The 18,681-nt window shown below is 45.6% G+C and overlaps 1 protein-coding gene across 1 annotated transcript in view; it reads right to left on the bottom strand.

The window, feature by feature from the left end:
• The window catches only part of EIF4E3 (eukaryotic translation initiation factor 4E family member 3), a 44,851-nt gene that overhangs the window by 13,840 nt on the left and 12,330 nt on the right, over nucleotides 1-18,681 (bottom strand). Inside the window, exons 2-3 of the mRNA XM_059390160.1 lie at nucleotides 9,464-9,536; nucleotides 328-422 (exon numbers count right to left, since the gene is read on the bottom strand). Of these exons, the coding sequence (XP_059246143.1) occupies nucleotides 328-353 (26 nt within the window). The 5' untranslated portion in view covers nucleotides 354-422; nucleotides 9,464-9,536. The remainder of the gene's footprint in view (nucleotides 1-327; nucleotides 423-9,463; nucleotides 9,537-18,681) is intronic.

The following is an 18,681-nucleotide window of genomic DNA, read 5'->3' on the forward strand; positions in this document are numbered from 1 at the left end:
AATGAAAGAACAAAACAAAATGCAGCAACGCCCCATACAAAGGAGCTGCATCATAAGTCTGGCGTGTAAACAATGACCTATTTTTGGTGAGACCACAATGGGGTGTTCAGTGGGGAACACTGAGAAAACTACTCATCATTGTGGAGCCCAGGGTGAAGGGGAAAGTTGGGGCAGCAGCTTCCTTCGTAATTAAGAGCTGAAATTACTTTCCATCATTACCGGGAGAAGATGACTTTGGCATTCCAATTTGGCATGAAGTAAATATTTTATGAGGTTCACAACCACTTCCCTCCCGCCTTAACCTCAAATTACAAGTTAGACACTTACCAAAGTGGTCGCCTCTCTCCTCTCATTAAATGATAACTACATCTCAAAGGCAGGCTAGTCACAGGAGGGATATTATTGTACACACTCCAGAATATCTTCAAAAGAAAAACACTTTGTTTAATATACCCAGTATTGATTTACTGTGCCACCAGATTATAAAATTAATGCATTAAAGAAAAAAAAAAGCCAGTTCTCATTAAATCCTATCCATTTGAAATACATTTTCTTTTCAGTAATCTTTCTAGTTTTCTGCTAGGAAATGTAACAGCATTAAAGAATGTTCCTTGCTGATGGTGGGCCAAGTTCTTTGCTTCCCAGGAAGCTACGGCTATTTAACGAACTTCCATATGCAATGTATCTCCGTGTAAACCTGGGCAAGGACCTCACTGTTAACTTTTCCAGCAGGTGGATGGCATCTGATACAGACCTGAGTGCTGAATATATGTAATGAACCTTATTTCCTTGTAACACAGACCACTTTCTTTCAAAGTCCAGAAGGAAACTGTTCCACTTTGGATTAGGGGATGGCTTATGGAGGAGGAGGTGGCAAAGAGAGATCACCTTATGCACTCTCTTCTTTCCTCTCCCCTCCTAGAAGGAATAGGGAACAGCTCAGTTACTAAAGCAACAAGTTGCCCAAAATAGGGGACCACACGTTTCTGTCCTCCCCAAATGCATATACTGAAACCCTAACCTCCAAGGGAATGGTATTAGGAGGTATGGTCTTTGGGAGCTAATGAGGTCAGAGGAATAGAGCCCCCAGGATGAGATTAGTGTCCCAACAAGAAAAGAAGGAGAACAAGCCCTCTTTCTCTTTTGGATGTCTGCATATAACAAGAACATGGCTATCTGTCTATAAACCAGGAAGATGGCCTTTACCAGAACCCAGCCATGCAAGCACCCTGATCTTGGACTTCTAGCCCCCAGACCTGTGAGAGATCAATGTCTACTGTTTAAGCCCTCCAGACTGCAGTATTCTCTTATAGCAACTGGAACTTACTCAGATGCAGAGTGGCCAGTGGACAAAAACAGATTTCAGAAAAATAAGAGAATAAGAATGACACCAATAAGAGTAGTTCCTAACAGTGGCCCTGTTATACCAACTTTTACATATGCCTGTCATCTATCCTTCCAACAGCCTCATTGGGGGCACGGTTACTACTCCTATTTTATACATAAGGGAATGCAGGCACCGAGACTCATCTGCCTAAGAGTCAGTGTTTGGTATGACCACTGGGATTAGGATGAGGATTCAGTTTACAAATAAGAAAGCCCTTCCCAGACTGTTGGGAATGGGCCATCATAACACTGCATTATGAATGCTACACAAACAAGAAATACTACTCTGTGTGGTAGGGTAAGCAAAGGGTGGCTGGGTGGGTCTTCAGGTAGATCTGAGGGAAACAGCCTGAGCAACACAACAACCAGAAAAATAAATCCTAGGGCTTCTGCCACAGAATAACATCAGCGGAATGAAAGTTTATATACGCTGAATGATAAGTCTTAGGAGTTGTTCAAGCCTGTCTGGTGTAAAAACTAAAGCCCAATTAATTGCAAGGACAGCAACAACGAAATAGAAGATAAAACTGAAAACAGCCATCTTGATCCCTTATACTAAAGCGGTACCACGTAAGGAACAGCTGGAAGTAGGTCAGTGGTGCCAGCAGGGCGTATGTGCAGGAAAAAAACCTACTATGTATGGGCTTCAGTACTATGCAGTGTTTCAGGCATCCATGGGGGGGGGCTTGGAAGGCACCCCTGCTAGATATGGGGGGGATGCCCATAAACATGATAGAGAAACAGTTTCAGGAAGGAGTCCAGCATTACACACTCCTGAGACCCTCCTCCTGCTTCGAGAAAGTAAAAGCGCTCTTTCTCCAGAAGCTTGAAATTCATGATCGTGTTCTCTGTAACACATTTTAAGTTTTGTTGAAAGACCTGAATTTGGGGCGCCTGGGTGGCTCAGTGGGTTAAAGCCTCTGCCTTCCGCTCAGGTCAGGATCCCAGAGTCCTGGGGTCGAGCCCCACATCAGGCTCTCTGCTCAGCGGGGAGCCTGCATCCCACCCCGACCCCCACCCCCGCCTGCCTCTCTGCCTACTTGTGATCTCTGTCTGTCAAATAAATAAAATCTTTAAAAAAAGAAAAGAAAAGAAAAGAAAAAGACCTAAATCTTACTATCAATAGGGACTTGCCCATAGATTTCAAAAGCCTAAAATTTTTAGAATTCCTATAATTAATTCAAAGTGGCCTGCAAACAGCAGATTGGAGTAAAAGTAAGCACAACGTTGATAAATCAGAGCCAAGTGCTTTTTTCAAAAGCCTGAAATGATCCCCTGGGGTGAGGGAAGGTATAAAAGTCGGGCATCCTTCATTTGGGCAACATTGGCAGGCACCAGTCACGAGGAGGTACTGTGATGAGCTCTTGGGGGAACAGAACTGAACATGTGAGGGCCAGCCTTGCCCACGGAGCCCACATGTCAGTGGGTAAGTTCTCAAGCATCATTCGGGGACCCTCTGTGAAGAATGGAGGCAGGGCAGATGGTGGTCCTGCGAAGCTATAAATTCAAGTCTAGCTGCGTTTAGGACCAGAGTTCTCAGGATCACCTTCACAGCTCATGAAGCACTTGCAACCCTAATTTCCTCCTCTACGTATCAAGCAGATACAACTACTGCATTGGATGATTTAATGGTTAGAGATGAAGTAAGAGTTTGTGATATGCCTCCAGCAAGGAAGCAAGGTGTGGTCAGACTCACGAGACAGTGTGACCAACTGATAAATCCCCAATCTACCAGTTCTGATGGGAGCAATTATGCCCCATCTGATGGTCTTCTGCCAAACAGATAATCCTTCATTACCAGAAAAACTGACAAATTTCTTCCTCAATTTTCTACTGGAATGTTCTGAAGAAATGAGAAAGAGACCGTACTTGAAAATAGTAGCAAAGAAAAAAATGTCATGTTGTGATAGAGGAGCAGGTGTAAAATAAAATAAAAACACTCAGCAAACACTCTCCCCCACCGGAAAACAACAAAATCCAGAATTACTTCTGAGGGCCACTGCATCTTATGCAGGAGAGTACTTTTAAATAAGAAGCAAGTATTTCTATTCCATAGGAATGGGTTTCTAGATCTAGAGCTTGCTTCCCACCAACTGAATCAATGATATTTGCAGGGAGGACAGAGAGAACCCAGAGCAAACAAGGCAACAAGGGAAGAACTTCAAGGATGTTTTTACCTGACAGCAGACACTGTAGGCTGAAAGCAAAGTGCTTCTGATCGGCAAGAGCTGGGTACTTGAGAGAGAAATGGGTTTTGTTTTGAATTCCAAGGCGGCCTGACTTCAAGAGAGAACCCAAGTTGGAAGGACTAATCATCACGTAGGTAAAATGCAATCAGGGCACTCTCCCACCCTACAGGAAGTTGCTGAATAAATCACAGAGTCTGAATGGGGGAGCTAAGTGGGATTCGTACTTTGAGAGGCGAGAACCCACAGAAAAACCTGGGGAAACACATCAGAGCAGTGTTTCTGCAGAAGGAAGCACTGCTTCCCGCATAAGGCCACCATTGCATACTTCCTTATTAATGTTAATACTTTAAAGGGCACAGGGGCTTCAGAAAACGGAAGTGAAAGCATAAGAAAGTGACCAGCCTCGGAAGCTTGTATACCATCATAACAAAGGGCGATAAAGTGCAAAAAGGGAATGAATAAAGGAAAAGGGGTTTGGGGCCCCAACAGGTAGTCCATTGGAGGAAGTGACAGAACCTACATGGGAGTCACCGCTGTGGAGTAAGCTTGGCTATGCAGACTCGAGGGATAAGAAAAGGGGCTACCTTTACAAATGGAAGTTTATGCCACCCTTCAAAGGGAAATTCAAGCCTGATGTTAGGCAGACAGGAGAGCACGGCCTTCCTCCCCTGCCCGCCGTTTCTCAACTGCCTTCAGCTTAACAGAATTCTTATGCTAGAGTGGCATTTTGAGGGGTGACATATTTTGAGCCCCTTTGGAGACCCAGTTTTACATTTGAAGTGACTAAATTATGTGCAAGACTTCATTTCTGCCTTCAGCCCCCACCAGCACAGTGGCCCCCCGTGCCAAAACACCTGATACCAGGTGTTTTGATGTGACATAACCTTGGTTCAAATCAATAGGCTCAACAATCCAAAAATCAGTTGGCCTAAAACTTACTTACTTCCTTAGGGCTTATACTCCTATTTGTTCAATTGGAATAATGATTCATAATTACTTAGTAACTGAATAAGCTAAAGTCCCTCTGTTTGGTAAACCCAGCCTCGTAGTGAGCCAAAGGAAGGTAGAGAAAAGCCAGCAGAGAGAGAGGACCACGGGTAACCACTGCAGTTCTGTTTCTGCACAAATGGGTGGTGACTGTGAATGCTGATCTCATTATATACATCATGAACAAATTCAATGATAAAGAATCCCGTCTTACTCAAAATTAAGTCTGTGTTCCACAGACCTATGAGGTAGACCTGGCTGCAGGTCCTTCTCTTCGTCTCTTCAACATGGTATGTTTGTGTTTCTTACTCCAGTAAGAAACCTTCCCCCAAACGGTTCATTCCAGGTCATTCTATTGCAGAGGCCACCCATGGTGGGCTGCCCATCTGTGTTCAAAACTTGAATCAATCTTCACCTCCTTCTTCATTGTCAGTACTGACCTATAAAGCCCTCCTTCTGAAAGGGACCGCTCTCGCTCCCCAATGATTTGGAAGGCAATCTGTCATGCTAACTTCAATGATCTGACCACATCACGCCGTCCCATGAGGGAGGATGTCTTGACGTCACTGGCAGGACACAGGTACAGAAGGAACATTGTCATAGTTTTAACATGTGGTATGCATTTTTGATAAAGCCTTTCTGTTTATGATAAGTGATGCTGGATATCCATTTACAGAAAAAACATGAAGTTTCTGTATTATGCAAATTTAAGTAAAAAGTCAGCCAATTTATGCAAAATATTGGGTAGAACACAACACAAGTGGGACACAGTGTGGCAAAACCTTGAAGGGGATAACACAGATGACCGAGGTGGGAGAGAATGCTGCGGAGGAATGGGTTTTGGGGGTGGAATTGCTGGGTTTTGCAGCAGCAACGCTAAAAGAGAGTGGGGACGAGGGAGCCCTCCCTTGCAAATACTATTTGGCAGGTAGCTCTTCCTTCTCCCACAGGTAGAAGCTGTGGTTCTCTTCTGTACTGCATCCATTTAGGACATAAAAACACAGGAGAAATGTGGAAAATTTAGAAATGTTTACAAAAGAGTAAACGGAATCAATAAGCATCTGGAAAACGCAACTAGATGAAAAATGGAATTTTCCAAGAACGGCAGGAAAGTAAGGAATAAATTTAACTTCAAGCAAAGAGAATTATTGTTGGCTACAGTGAGTGTCCTTAGCAGGGGTTAGTGGGCTGTCTGGAGGCATGGGCCTCCCCCCACCAACCCCAAGTTAGGGTGGAGTGAAAGGAAAGAAATGATCTAGAAGCGGGGGGGGGGGGGGGGGGGGGGGCCGGTGCGCGGGGGGGGGGGGGGGGGGGGGGGGGGGGGGGGGGGGGGGGGGGGGGGGGGGGGGGGGGGGGGGGGGGGGGGCGTGGTTCTAGTCCCTGGGGCATGGCAAGGTTGGCTGATTCCACTGGGTGTTTTAGAGCACTAACCTCTCAGTCTCAGTCTCTGCAGCTAATCAATGGGAATAACAATTCCTCCCCCACCCCCATCAACACCTCTGATTTACTGAAGGGCTTTAAAGTACAAAGAGACGTATTTTATCCTGCTGTATAAAGCAGTCATTAATAACACAGGATGCTCAATTTCACCCAAAGAGAGATGGGGGGGGGGGGGGATCACAGACACAATCAGGGATGCAGGGTTTTTTTTAGTGCTGAAAGAGCAAAGGTCCAAGAATTGATATATAATCACAGAATAAGAACACAGGGGAACCGAAGCACGTCCTCAAATGACTTAAAAACTGGCACCAAAGCCAGTTGTTAAATACTCAGGACCGTTCGCAAATGTTGAGGACATGCAGAGGCTGGAATCCCAGAAGTTACTGATAAGTTAAATGTGTTTTCCACAGTCGGGGTGGCAGCAGGAACATCATCTGGGGAACAACTGCTTGAAATCAATCACTGAAAAGGAGTGGCGCGCAGCCGTCTGAGAGAAAACATGACTGAGGGCAACGCAAGAAGATGCTCAGGAGAAGCTGGTGAGCCATGGGAGACGGGCCTCTTATTATTATTATTATTGGACCTGACCATGAGCTTTTCACCTCCTTGTGCCATTTCACTCTCAGGGCCCCATGATACAATCAGTATTGAGACTGTTCCCATCCTGGAGATGAGTAAGCAGATACAGAGAAGTTAAGCAACTTGTACGAGCAAGTGAGTGGCAGATACAGGATAGGAACCCAGGCAGTGTGACGACGCTACACCCTCACCCACATCCTCGCCTGTCAACTGATGATGCCAAGGGGTAGCATCCAACACCACTTTAGGAAAAGCTGCCAAAGTCTGGGTATGAGGTGCCAAGCACGACTAAGAACCATATGCAATCTCATTTAACCCTAGATCAACCTTAGGGAGTTGGCAGCGCTCTGACCTCAGCCAGACAGATAAGGAAACCAAGGCAGACAGGGGCACATGGGAGATATGAAAGAACCTCCTGACCACTTGGGGCAGTGTTTCATTATCATGGCCCTCTGCCCCACCCCCAAAGAACCCTTTTTTCTAATCACTCCCTTGTGAAATGTTAATACCACAGCAGAGCTGTTCATTTGCTTATGTACTGGATAGACAGCTATGCTTTATGTATAAAAAGAGTAGGATTTTTCACCCCACCAAGGATCAGTTTTTGCCCCCATTAAGAATGGAGCCAACAGCTTACAGGATCCTTATGCAAGTAGTTCGTTGTGGTTCAGGAAAAATGGTTCATTTCTTAACTTCTCATTTAGTCCTTCGGTCCTTTAGTATGTCCTATACATGTATGTATTTATTTAAAAGATTTTATTTATAAGAGATTTATTTATTTGAGAGAGAGAGAGAGCGAGAGCGACCTCGTGGTGGGCTCGTGGTGGGAAGGGACAGAGGGAGAGGGGGAGAGGGAAGCCTCAAGCCAACTCCCTGTTCGGTGGAAAGCCTGACAGGGGGCTCGATCCCAGGACCCTGAGATCATGACCCAAGACAAAATCAAGAGTTGGCTACTTAACCAACTGAGCCATCCAGGTGCCCCAATCCTTCGGTATTTATTGGCGGAAAGGAATAACAGACACAAGAGACTATGGTACGGTGTGATTCCATTTACAGAATGTTCAGTAAAACACAGAAAGATATATGGTGATAGAAATGTGAATAGTGGCTGCTTCTGGAAGAGAAGGATAAACAGAAGGAAAGGAAGGACTTTCTGACGATGCAAATCTTTTTTATCTTGATCTGGGTTATGGTTACATGCCTGCATACCTTTGTCAAAACTTATCAAACTGCACACTTACATAATCTACATTTACCGAATATAAATTATCTCCCAATATAGTTTTCAAGAAAATATTTCCTAGTATGTGTCAACGGGGGTACTTTAAAAATTGGTCCTGAAGACCCTTTCTGACTTGCTGCTAGATGCCAAGACTCAACCAAATGGTCTGTGGTCACACAGGGTCAGGGAAACAAACAGACCCCACGATCTGACTTTACCAATGTCCGCCCTGGAGTCCCAGGCAGAGATCTGAGGCCTGTGTCATAATGGAGTGGGGAAAAGTCTACTGAGCACCCTCCTAAGTCAAAGGGATCTAAGAACTTCCATTTGAAAACAGGTTTCAAAATCAAGGGTTCCGAGGTTCATACAATGACTACTATGTAAGAGGGAATGAAAGTCCACAACATCACCACAGGGAAAAAGCAAGGGGAAGCCTTTCCTGGAATCGGAGAGCCTTCATTCCTCTGGATAGTGGCCCACGTGCTGCCTTGTGACACTGCTTGTACTTGGCACCGCACGATTATTTACGGCAGCACTGTTCTTTTGCTTTCCACATGCTTATGCCACTTTCCCAACTAGATCAGAAATGGACTATGGTCTGGACTGTGTCTTTACATCTGGCTCGGTGGCCATGCATGGCACCTTACCATCAGATTTTGGGGACCACAGAAAACTGAGAGTATCAAATTTTCTGAAACAGAGAGTGGGAGAAGTTCTGAAAAAAAGGAACTTTGTGCTAGTTCTAAATGTCCAGCGGCATTAAAAGATTTAGAGACACAACAGGAAAATGTTAAATTGGGCCCTTCTAGAACATTCTAAACATAGAGTCACCGCAAGTAGACAGCAGCCTTAAATCCTTATTCTGTCTATAACGGTGCATTAACCTCAAAAAGGGGGACATACTTGACAGACTTTAAAAGACACACTTTTAAAGAAAATGGAAATGTGATCAACTAAATAAATCAGGTTTTTCAGAAATCTTCTTCAGAAGGGTTGGTTAGAGAAAGAATGGCCAGGACTAAGAGCTTCCAGGTGTTGAGAAGCTACAGTTGTATCAGGTATCCTGCTAGGCACAGTACCTTACTCTTCCTGACCACTCCAGAGAGAGGTACTCGTGTTATACCCACTTTACAGAAATTAAAGGTGTTGATACTTGCTTAATTTAGAATGATGGAAGCTAAACGGGAAGTAGGAAACAGGCTTGAGACCTTCCACTTTCATGCTCAACCCGCATTCCGGTTCTGCTCTTCCCGTGTGACCTGTAGCCTTAGGTAAGCCTACAGGGGGGATGCTACTGCATCTCAGAGAAGGGAAACAGAGCTCAGAGCTCAGAGAGGGAGTAGCTGCACTGGCATCTGAATGGGGACACAGATCCATGAAAGGACACATCACAGTGTGCTCCTCTCGAGGAGGTACAAAATATTTAGGCAGTTACTATGTTTTAGTAGGTCCCCAGGAGAAGAGCAGGCCACCTGGATATGGGCTCAACCAGCCTGTGTGTTACATCTAGTTAAGCACAGAGCCACCAAAAGACCTGAGAGCTGCCCGGGGGACAGAACACCGGGTGGGGACTGCCTGCCAAGCGGCCGTTTTATTGGCTGGAAGATCAAATGTCCCCCATATACTGTGTTCACTGGGTACATCCATTTCTGGATCTTACCTGCACTGTCTGTACTGTGTAGATTTTCTTCAGATTCGAGGCACACTCAGCGGCTGTGGCACCAGGAAGGGATCTAAGGAAACAGAAATAAAGAGCAAAGACACAAGCGAAACAAGGAGTCAATGTTCATGAAGTCAGTCTGCAGGTTTTCATACAAATTAGGTCTGAAACCACAGCAGCAGACATTTCTGGGATGTGATTTAGAATTTAAAATGTGAAATCCCTACTCTGTGAAGTCATGCGTCTGTCTCTCCTAAAAGCAAGCATATTTATTTGGTGGGAAAAATAAAAAAGTAAATGTATGTAAAAAAGATATTGGAAACTTTTAAAAATCACATTTTAAAAAATACTAAACCTTTAAAAAAATCACATTTAAAAAAAAAATACTATAATAACCTTGTAATAACCAAGGCTTTTTCTAGGACTTTGGATGTGAAACTGTGCCCAGAGTACAGGTGACTGAAATCATAGGCTCTTGGCCCAGTGACATGTTTGAAAAACTTGTTAGTTCTCTGGTGGTAAATATTCAGGAACTCTTAAGAAACAGAGTAACTTTTTGCCAACTTTAAGAAAACATGATTACTAAAAGTCAACTTTAATTTCACCTGAAATTTGCATATATTTCCCCAACATGTGCTTTCAGAAAAACTCAGTTATTTTCTCGGGCTGATTTAATTAGTTCTGGGGAATTCTGTGGTCAGAATACATTAATCTTTAGTTTGCCATACGGTCCACTAGATGGCAACATACGACAGGTTTATTCAGCGGAAAACTTGGGCGCTAGGGACAGGCCTTACCCCAGCACCATTCCTGGGGTTAGGGGCAACGTAACAAGGTCTCATCAGTCCTTAGAAGCAGAGTCTCATTTCTTGCTACCTTTTCCTTTTTCCTATATTGAACTAGCAGTTCTTGCTCAAGACTGTCGGGACCCAGAAATGTCTGGGCAAAGGGGAATATTCACCTCTCAATTAATGCTTGAAAGCCCTGTGTCCGGTGGCGAGGTGGGAAATGAAGCTTGCGGAGAGGAGAACATTCTGGCTCACAGTCAACCCGGAATCTATAAACTGGAACTATGGACCAGTGTTCCCTGGTGTCTACATGGAACAGAAAAGTGTCCTTCTGAATACAGTTCCCTGGCTTCAAGGTCACTAAGGAAGTATAAGTGTGGACTAGTTTGAGGGCAAACAAAGGAGCCTGTTAAGTTGGTGATGTGATAAATTAAAGCTACCCTAATGCATGGGCTTCCAAGTCTTTTCCAGTTGTTCATAAATGTGCTGGACATTAAAAAAAAAAAAAAAGGCAAATCCACAATAACCAGCGTGATCGCATTTTCTTGCTAGACCTGAAGCCTAATACAACTATGCTGAAGAGAGTGGTGAAGAGTGAGATATTCGATCAGCATCTAGCTAGGACAGTGCCCGGCCCCAGATGAATCCATCAGTCCACAGAGATTGCCTTGACATGATTAAGTATTAACCTACTATTTAATGCAGGTTTTTATACTGGTTTTGGTTTCAATTATAAAATGATTGGGTGAAAAAAAACCCCACTAAACAGACCTTGAACTTTTTTTCTGGATAGATTTTCACATGAAAAATCTTTCCCTTTTACAAGAAAGTCTATTGGCATTTATTCCAATGCTGATTTTTTCCCCCCTTTGGGAAGTTTAGCTGACCTCTCCACCAGAAATGCCCAGCAAGACATCCCTGCATCACCCAAAGGACACAGGAGAGCAAAGAGAGAGCTCCTTCACTAACAGGATGGAGGTTTGTTGGGATCCAAAGGAAAGAAATGTACTTTGCCTTTCTTTCATTTTTAAAACAGCATATTTCTAAGTTTTACTATTTTTTAAAGTCACACTTCCATGTGTAACGTGTAGAACTTGAGTATTTGAATGTTCGCCTCAGACAGCATTCTATCAACTTAACACAATGCGAGGATAACACCATTTAGCCTGGAAAAAGTTTCTGATGAACATGTGTTTTCTCTGCCTCTTTTTAAATGCCTCTGTCTCTATATTCTGATCTTTTAATTCTATTCCAGTGGAGGAGAAAATTGTACAAAATCATTTAGGGCCCCTCAGTTTCAATGTCCAAATTTTTTTTTTTTTTTTTTTAAAGAAGCCTAGTTTCCAGAGTCCAAGCAAGGGCTCTAGAATAAGACGAGAAGGCAGCACCGTCTGTGTGAGATGACAGTATGAGGGCTGGTGTGCAGTGACTCCATTTCCACTGGTGTGCTAAACGTTCTACCTCCTTTACGGCATTGAACCCTGGCCACCCAGCTTTCTGAGAATCGCCTTTCTGGGGCAGCCGAGGAGAGAAGCTTCCCGCTAAAACAGATCACCCTCCATGATGGGTCTATTCTGATTAGCGTGTTGTGATGTGAAGGTATGGGCATTTGAAGGAAATACATCAGCTCCTCTGTATTCTGGTTTCCTAAGTTCTTCACAGGGAAGTTTGGATTCTGGGATCTCAAGGGTTTCTTGCAGCTGCTGGACAGTTTTAAGGCTCTCCAGGTTTCAAAGTAAGGAAACAACGGTGCTGGAACTTCTGATCGTACTTGGTGGCTGGCTTGGCCAGCGCGAGGAAGGACATTCTTCCGCGAGCCAAGTCCGATCCTGACAGTCCTTGAAAAATCACGCTGTGCCTAAACCTCAGGCCCACCCTAGGACATCTTTAACAAGCAGAACTGGACCATAGCCACGAAATCAATTTTAACAGGGTAAACAGGCTGAGATTTTAAAATCATCTGTCTTGTAAACAGGTCAGTCTGGACTGGATTCACTGGTTCAAAGTTGAACCAGAAGCTGTAGTGTCTACGGTTACTGTTCCTTAAAGTAGCAAAACAGGCTGCTCGTGCCAGAGCTGTAGTGCTGGGCAGACCGCCCCACACCCCCTCCTCCCCCTTACTCTGAAAGAGAGCTCTACCAACCGGAACATAAATGTTGGCCATGGACTTTGAGGAGAGACACAGTTTTACTCGTCTCACATATACAGGCTGAATAGCCTATCTTTTAAAAGTCTTTTTATTCCATTCATGTTACAAACAGAAACCTCCCAACAGAAACCCAACCCAGCCCTTGCTCAGCAGCCAAAGGTGTTTATCTGGGCGTGATCTTGCCCCCCAGGGTGACATATGGTGGTAATATTTGGAGACATTTCCTGTCATCACACCTGAGGGGGATGCCAGGGGCATCTAGTGGGTAGAAGGCACAGGACAGCCCCACAACAACGAATTATCTAGTCCAAAAGGTCACCAGAGTCAACGCCAAGAAACCCTGACACAGACACGTAACAAAGAGTCTCTGAGGATTTATGATTTATGTAATCCACAAAGATTCAGTGCACACCTCTTTCAGCTGATGGGGCTATATCAGTGGTCACTCTAGACAAAGTCCGTGTCCTCATGGAGTTCTAGAACTAGCCCCGCTGCTTTCTGAATTTCCCAGACCCCCAGAAGAAAAGCAACTCTGATCAGATCCCCTCTTCTTTGCCCAGAAGGGAGGAGATGGGAGAGAAAGCTGTGAGAGGGGCATACGTATCAATGACGACCCTTCCTAGAAGGACACATAGTCCGACTGGTGGCTAATCATAGAACCAAGGAATCAGGACCTGTTTGCACATCTCTGAATTCTATGCCGCCTTCTCCCAGCACGCAGCTACAGGTGAGGAACCCTCAGTGAGACAATAAATGTTCCCTGGGTGGATCAGATTAAGGAGTTGGAAGTGTCTGCCAGGAGTCTTTCCTTTGATTTAGTGAAATCAATGTAATAACGGGATCCTTTTATAGAGGGTTTGCTTATGCAGTCTCTAATCTTACAGCAACCCCATCAAGTTGCTATCATCATCCCCACTTTACTAATTAGGAAACTGAGGTGCAGAGAGGCTTTTTAAGTAGAAAAATCTGGGTTCTTTCCCTGGTCTAACTCTGATGCCCATGATCTTCCTCTTAGATAAGGAGAAGTAAAAACCCAGCAGTCACTGTCATCATGGGAGGGTCACCCACGGCAAATCTTAGGGCAAATCCCTTTCTCATCCCTTTTTAGGTTATCTACTCTCTCCTTGGACCCACTCTGGCCTGTCATTCTTCCACCGCCATCCACCAGGCCACGCTGTTGGAAGGGGGCAGACGCAGAGATGCGGAGATGCAGGGCTGACTTGGAGGCTACCAGAACCCCTGGCATTAATGACATCCCAAAACGTCATATAAGAGACAGAATTCAGTAAGAACACACATACAGGTCATCATCTTCTGGGGCTAGGTATGAGAAGAAGACACCTTTAGCAAACAAAAGCTACAAATGAGCTACAGCAGGAAGGTAGGAAAGCAGAAGGGTTAAGATGATGGCCCTTGGAACCCATGGATTTGCATTCAAGCTCCAGTTCTGCCAACTCCCAGTTATGTGGCAAGCCTGACCCTCTCTGGCCCCCACTTCCCCTTTCTGAGAACATGGTCTCTATGGCACTCATTGCTTTGCTACTTAGATGACCTGAGTGAATGCTCTACAAAGCATTTACCCAGTATCTGGCATCTAATAAGCCATTGATGCTAACATCACCATCGTATCATCACCATCAGAGGCAGAGAACCAGGAAGAGATAAGAGAGCAATAAGAATTAAGAGACACTGAACACATTTTCTAATCTGTGGGGCAGCCAGTAAGAATCCCAAGAAATCTGTGGGAGTTACACACAGAGCTGAGAAACTCCTAGATTCCTTCCTCAGAAAAGAAAGCCCATCAGGTGCCAGTATCTCAGGGCTCAAGGCCGGGGCTACCCTGACAGCTATTTCCACTTGGACTTGGCTAATCCAGAAGTTGTGATGGTTGTGGCAGAAGTGGGAGGGGATCCTTCCAGGTCTGCCAAGTAGATGATGGGTGCGCAGGTAAGAGGGGACATCTTAATGCTGCATATGACCCACACCCCCCACCCAGCTTTACATGATGTCTGTGCATCTTCAAATGCATAACAAAGTAACAGGAAATGCATCTCAAGGCTCTTTATGTAAAATTGGTTAAAATTTCATTTGGGGAGTTAGGAGAAAGCAGACAGTCTCATAAGTCTGGACCAACTGTTCTACATAAATGGTTTCTAGGCACCTAAGCACCCCTTACATGCAAAAATTAATGTGTTACTTACAAATTGTCTTTATCTGTTCATTAAAGCAGGTCCCCGAGATTCTCACAACACAGAACACTTTCAGCTCAGTTTAAGTTTGCAGTGCTTCAAAGCATTTTATCCTCTCTCTTATTCTAGAAATACATACTGAGACTCCAATAATTGAAAATAAAGAAAGAAAGAAACAACCCTGTGTATCCTGTGTTCCGTGCATGCACAATCTCACTCCATCCTCATTCAAACACCATGAGGCAAATACCGGTTGGCGTTTCCATTCTGCAGATAAGCAAATGCAGTCTGAGGGTGGTGACCCACCAGAGACACAGAGTTGGCTAGGGGTAGACCTGGGACTTGAACCACAGGTGGCGGGAAGCCTTGCTCGCAATTACCAGCCTAGACGGATCACTTATTCCATGACCCCTCCTCTGCTTGGGGCCATGAATTCAGCTCTGCACCAAGAAGTCTCAACTCCTCTGCAGCTTGCAATTCTTGTATCTCCCTGCATTACGAATGGGCCTTCTCCCCTCAACCCCACAGGCGCCCTTAAATATATGGCTGCTACAGGGTGCCTGGGTGGCTCAGTGGGTTAAGCCTCTGCCTTCAGCTCAGGTCATGATCTCAGGGTCCTGGGATCGAGTCCCGCATCGAGCTCTCTGCTCAGCTGGGAGCCTGCTCCCCTCTCTCTCTGCCTGCCTCTGTCTACTTGTGATCTTTCTCTGTCAAATAAATAAATAAAATCTGAAAAAAAAAAAAAAAAGAAGATATGTCTGCTACAGGTGAGCAAGGCTCATGAATAATTCGTGGAGACAGAAGCCCTGGTAAATACCCAAGGAAGTGATCGTCACCGCTGCCTGGCTAGCTCTTGACAGGCCGCGGCACCACTTACCAGTGATCTGGACACCTGGAAATGCTTCTTACACAGAGAAGAAGCTGGAAAGGTTTCTCCCCAAATCCTGCCTGCATCCTTGCCAAAGTGTGCTTGGCCAACAGGTAGCATCATCTGGTGTGAGAGCTACAGCATCTCCAGGCCCATGAGACACCTGCTGAATCCTATGTGATTTGTGTATATACTGAAGTATATACATCTAAATCAAGTCACCAGAAAAAATGCTAACAACCTGGCAAGTAAAAGCTAATGAACTATAGATAGCATCATCAAAAACACATAAAAATCACTTTTCTCACAGACGTATTTCTTGTCATCGCCCAAAGAGACGATCAAGATGAGGCCATCATTAAATGTGAAGGACAATCCTACCCAGGTTCTTAAATATGGGAAGGGTCTCTTCTTTGCAAATTGTGAAGCAGGGAGTCCTTGGCTTAACTGTTTCCCATGCAGTGGGAGCTTGGTTTCCTCATCTGTGAAATTCAGTGGTGGGCCCAGATTACCCATCAAGTCCCACGCAGCTTCCTTATTTCAGAATGTGGAACGTGGGAGAACTGTGTTGCGTGCACTGTTCATAGTCACAGGGAAGTGGTGTTCGGCAGGGTGAGGGACACCAGTGCTTGGGGTCACGCAGACTTTAGCTCCAATCCTGTTTCCGCTCTGTTAGCTGTGTGACCTTGGTCAAGTGGCTGCTCCCAGCCTCAATTTTCTCACATGTAAAACGTGGCTGGTATGTTCTACTTTAGTATTGAGGACTCGTGGGGAATTGTGTACAACACCCAGGGTCATACCTAGCAGGGACAGCGCATGCCCCATGCATGTGCACGCACACGCGCGCACACACACACACACACACACACACACACACACGACAGATGTTGTTTGAAGAAATGAATACGGACAACGTTCCACCTCAGCGACACCTGCGTCTGAGCCAAGAGTATGGCTTTCATCTGAGAGGGAAACTTTAAAGCCAGAGGGATGTGTCTCCTGAAAGCCCGTCTAGGTGAATGTGCTCACATCAGACTCAGCCGTCTGAGGGAAAATCTGTAGAGGCTCAGTTCTGTGATGGAGAGCATCCCTCGGAGATCACGCGCTCCATTACTGCTGATTGCATTTTAATTACTTTTAGATAGATCTGTGGCTTGTGGCCATCGCCGCTTCCTGTTTGAGAGTCACACGCAAAAAAATGGTCCCGGCCCTATTATTAACATTTAATAAGGGATCTACTGAAACACACTTCATAATCTAAATGCTTTATTTTTTGCATGTTTAGTTCATTTTCACTTTTCCAGGCTTCCTTATATTTTCATTCTCAGCCTATAAGCTCCTTGACACGAGCCACTGGGACTCTTTTCCTTTTGCCAGATAATTAATGCCTTGGTACACAGAGGTTGGGTGCAAGAGAGGTGACAGCAAACTGAGGCCAGGTTCTGGACTGTCACCCTGCCAGACCATTAAGGTCCTGCCAGCTGTCGTAGGTTTGAAAATAAGGAAATGGCATCTGTAATATTAAAGGAAAGAAAATAGATTTTTTGAGCAGCTAATACCAGGGGAGGACTGGTAACTTTTCTGAGGGTGTTTAAGGCCTCCAGGCCCAACGGCAGGAAGCCAGCACTGCCGCACAGGAGGAGAGGCTGTGGGCCTCCGAGGCAAAGCCTTTCCCTGACCTATGTGAACACCATTCCCCACTTCCAGAAAGTAAAATCCTGGGCTATAAGAAAGTCTGTGGGTTCAGAAAGGCAAAAATGGGGGCAACAGACGCAGATGCCAGCCGGTGTTTCCCTGTCAACTTCTACATCCTTCTACATGGTCTTCTACCCTCACCTGGTCCCAACAGGCCGCTCTGTGAATGAGGATGGTTTTGGGATCCTCTCTATCAAGCCTGGCCTGGCACCCCATATCAGATTTACTATTATGGAGCACCCCACGGTGATGTCTGTGAAAGCATCACACCATGAAAGGGGTCTCCCTCTGGAACGTGGTACCTCCCAGAACACTCCACTGATGCCGTGGAAACGTGTGGTATGAGAGGCATCCCTCCTGGGAGGCCCAGGACCACGCTGTCGTCGTGTTTGCATTCTTGACAGCGAGAGCAGCGATGGACAAGTTAACAGGCTCCACTGACCTGATCGATAAAGAGAGCACTAGTTTTCCAGGGGTGATGTGTAAGACGCTTGCTCCAAACGTGCAGTCCACCCCCCGAGGTCTGAGAGTGGGTCCTGGGCAAGGCTGGGAGCTGGCACTTGAAGAGGCCCAGCCGGGTGGTTCAGATGTGGGTGGTGAGGGATGACCGTGAGGAACACTGGTTGGGTAGAGGCGAACCCTGCGGGGGGGTTGGTGGGGGACATATGTGACTGGCCTACCTTTGTGACTAAAGACACAAGAACACAAATACTCTCTAAGCACCTTCTGTGTGTACTATGAAGTCTACTCCAGGGAGTCAGGCATGAGGCAGTCCGAGTCTCATGGTCAAGAAGGAGGGACAGGGGACCCACTAATGATCCTTAATACAAATATGGCCTGTAAAAACGTGCAGCAGGAGTGCAGACAAGGTGGGCTCAATCCTGCTTGGGTCAAAGGCTGTTTAAGGGCAATCTTTGCAAGGCCTTGAAGGATGCCCAACAGCTTTTCAGGTAGACAAAGGGCAGAAGCGCATCCCAAGCACAAGGGACATCAGGAGACAAATCTCAGAAGCTGGCAAGTCCATGGCATATGCAGGAAAAGGGCCACAAGTCCACTGTTAGCAGAGACTGGACACACTGAGTGGTATTCTGGAGTTGGGGACATATAGAGGATGAGGCTTAGAAAAAAAAAGTGAGTTTCAAGTTAAAAATAGCAATATAGAAGTTTGTAGCATGATCTGAAGGTTGTGGGTTTTAGGTTTTGTTTTTGTTTCTAAGCTGGGGAGTGCTCTTTTCAAATTAGAGTGGCCCATTTCTAAAACAAACACCACAACAAAACTGGATCAGAGCCGCTCTGGTAAAAGTAGGGGTGGAGATCCAGAACTCTACCTGCCGGGAGCGCACAAGCCCACAAGAGAGGCATGCTTGCTTAGGTGGTGGGAGACAGAGTCACAATCCACAGCTGTGGCAAAGGAGAAAGGCGGGGAGTTTTGGAATGACAGGACCAGGAGGAGGTTAGAAGGCAGAAGGCTAAGCCCTGGCAGCTGGTGGGGGAAGAGGGGGTAGGGTAGGGAGTGTGTGTGTCGGGGG

Source organism: Mustela nigripes, chromosome 2, assembly GCF_022355385.1.
Source record: "Mustela nigripes isolate SB6536 chromosome 2, MUSNIG.SB6536, whole genome shotgun sequence".
Lineage (NCBI taxonomy): Eukaryota > Metazoa > Chordata > Mammalia > Carnivora > Mustelidae > Mustela > Mustela nigripes.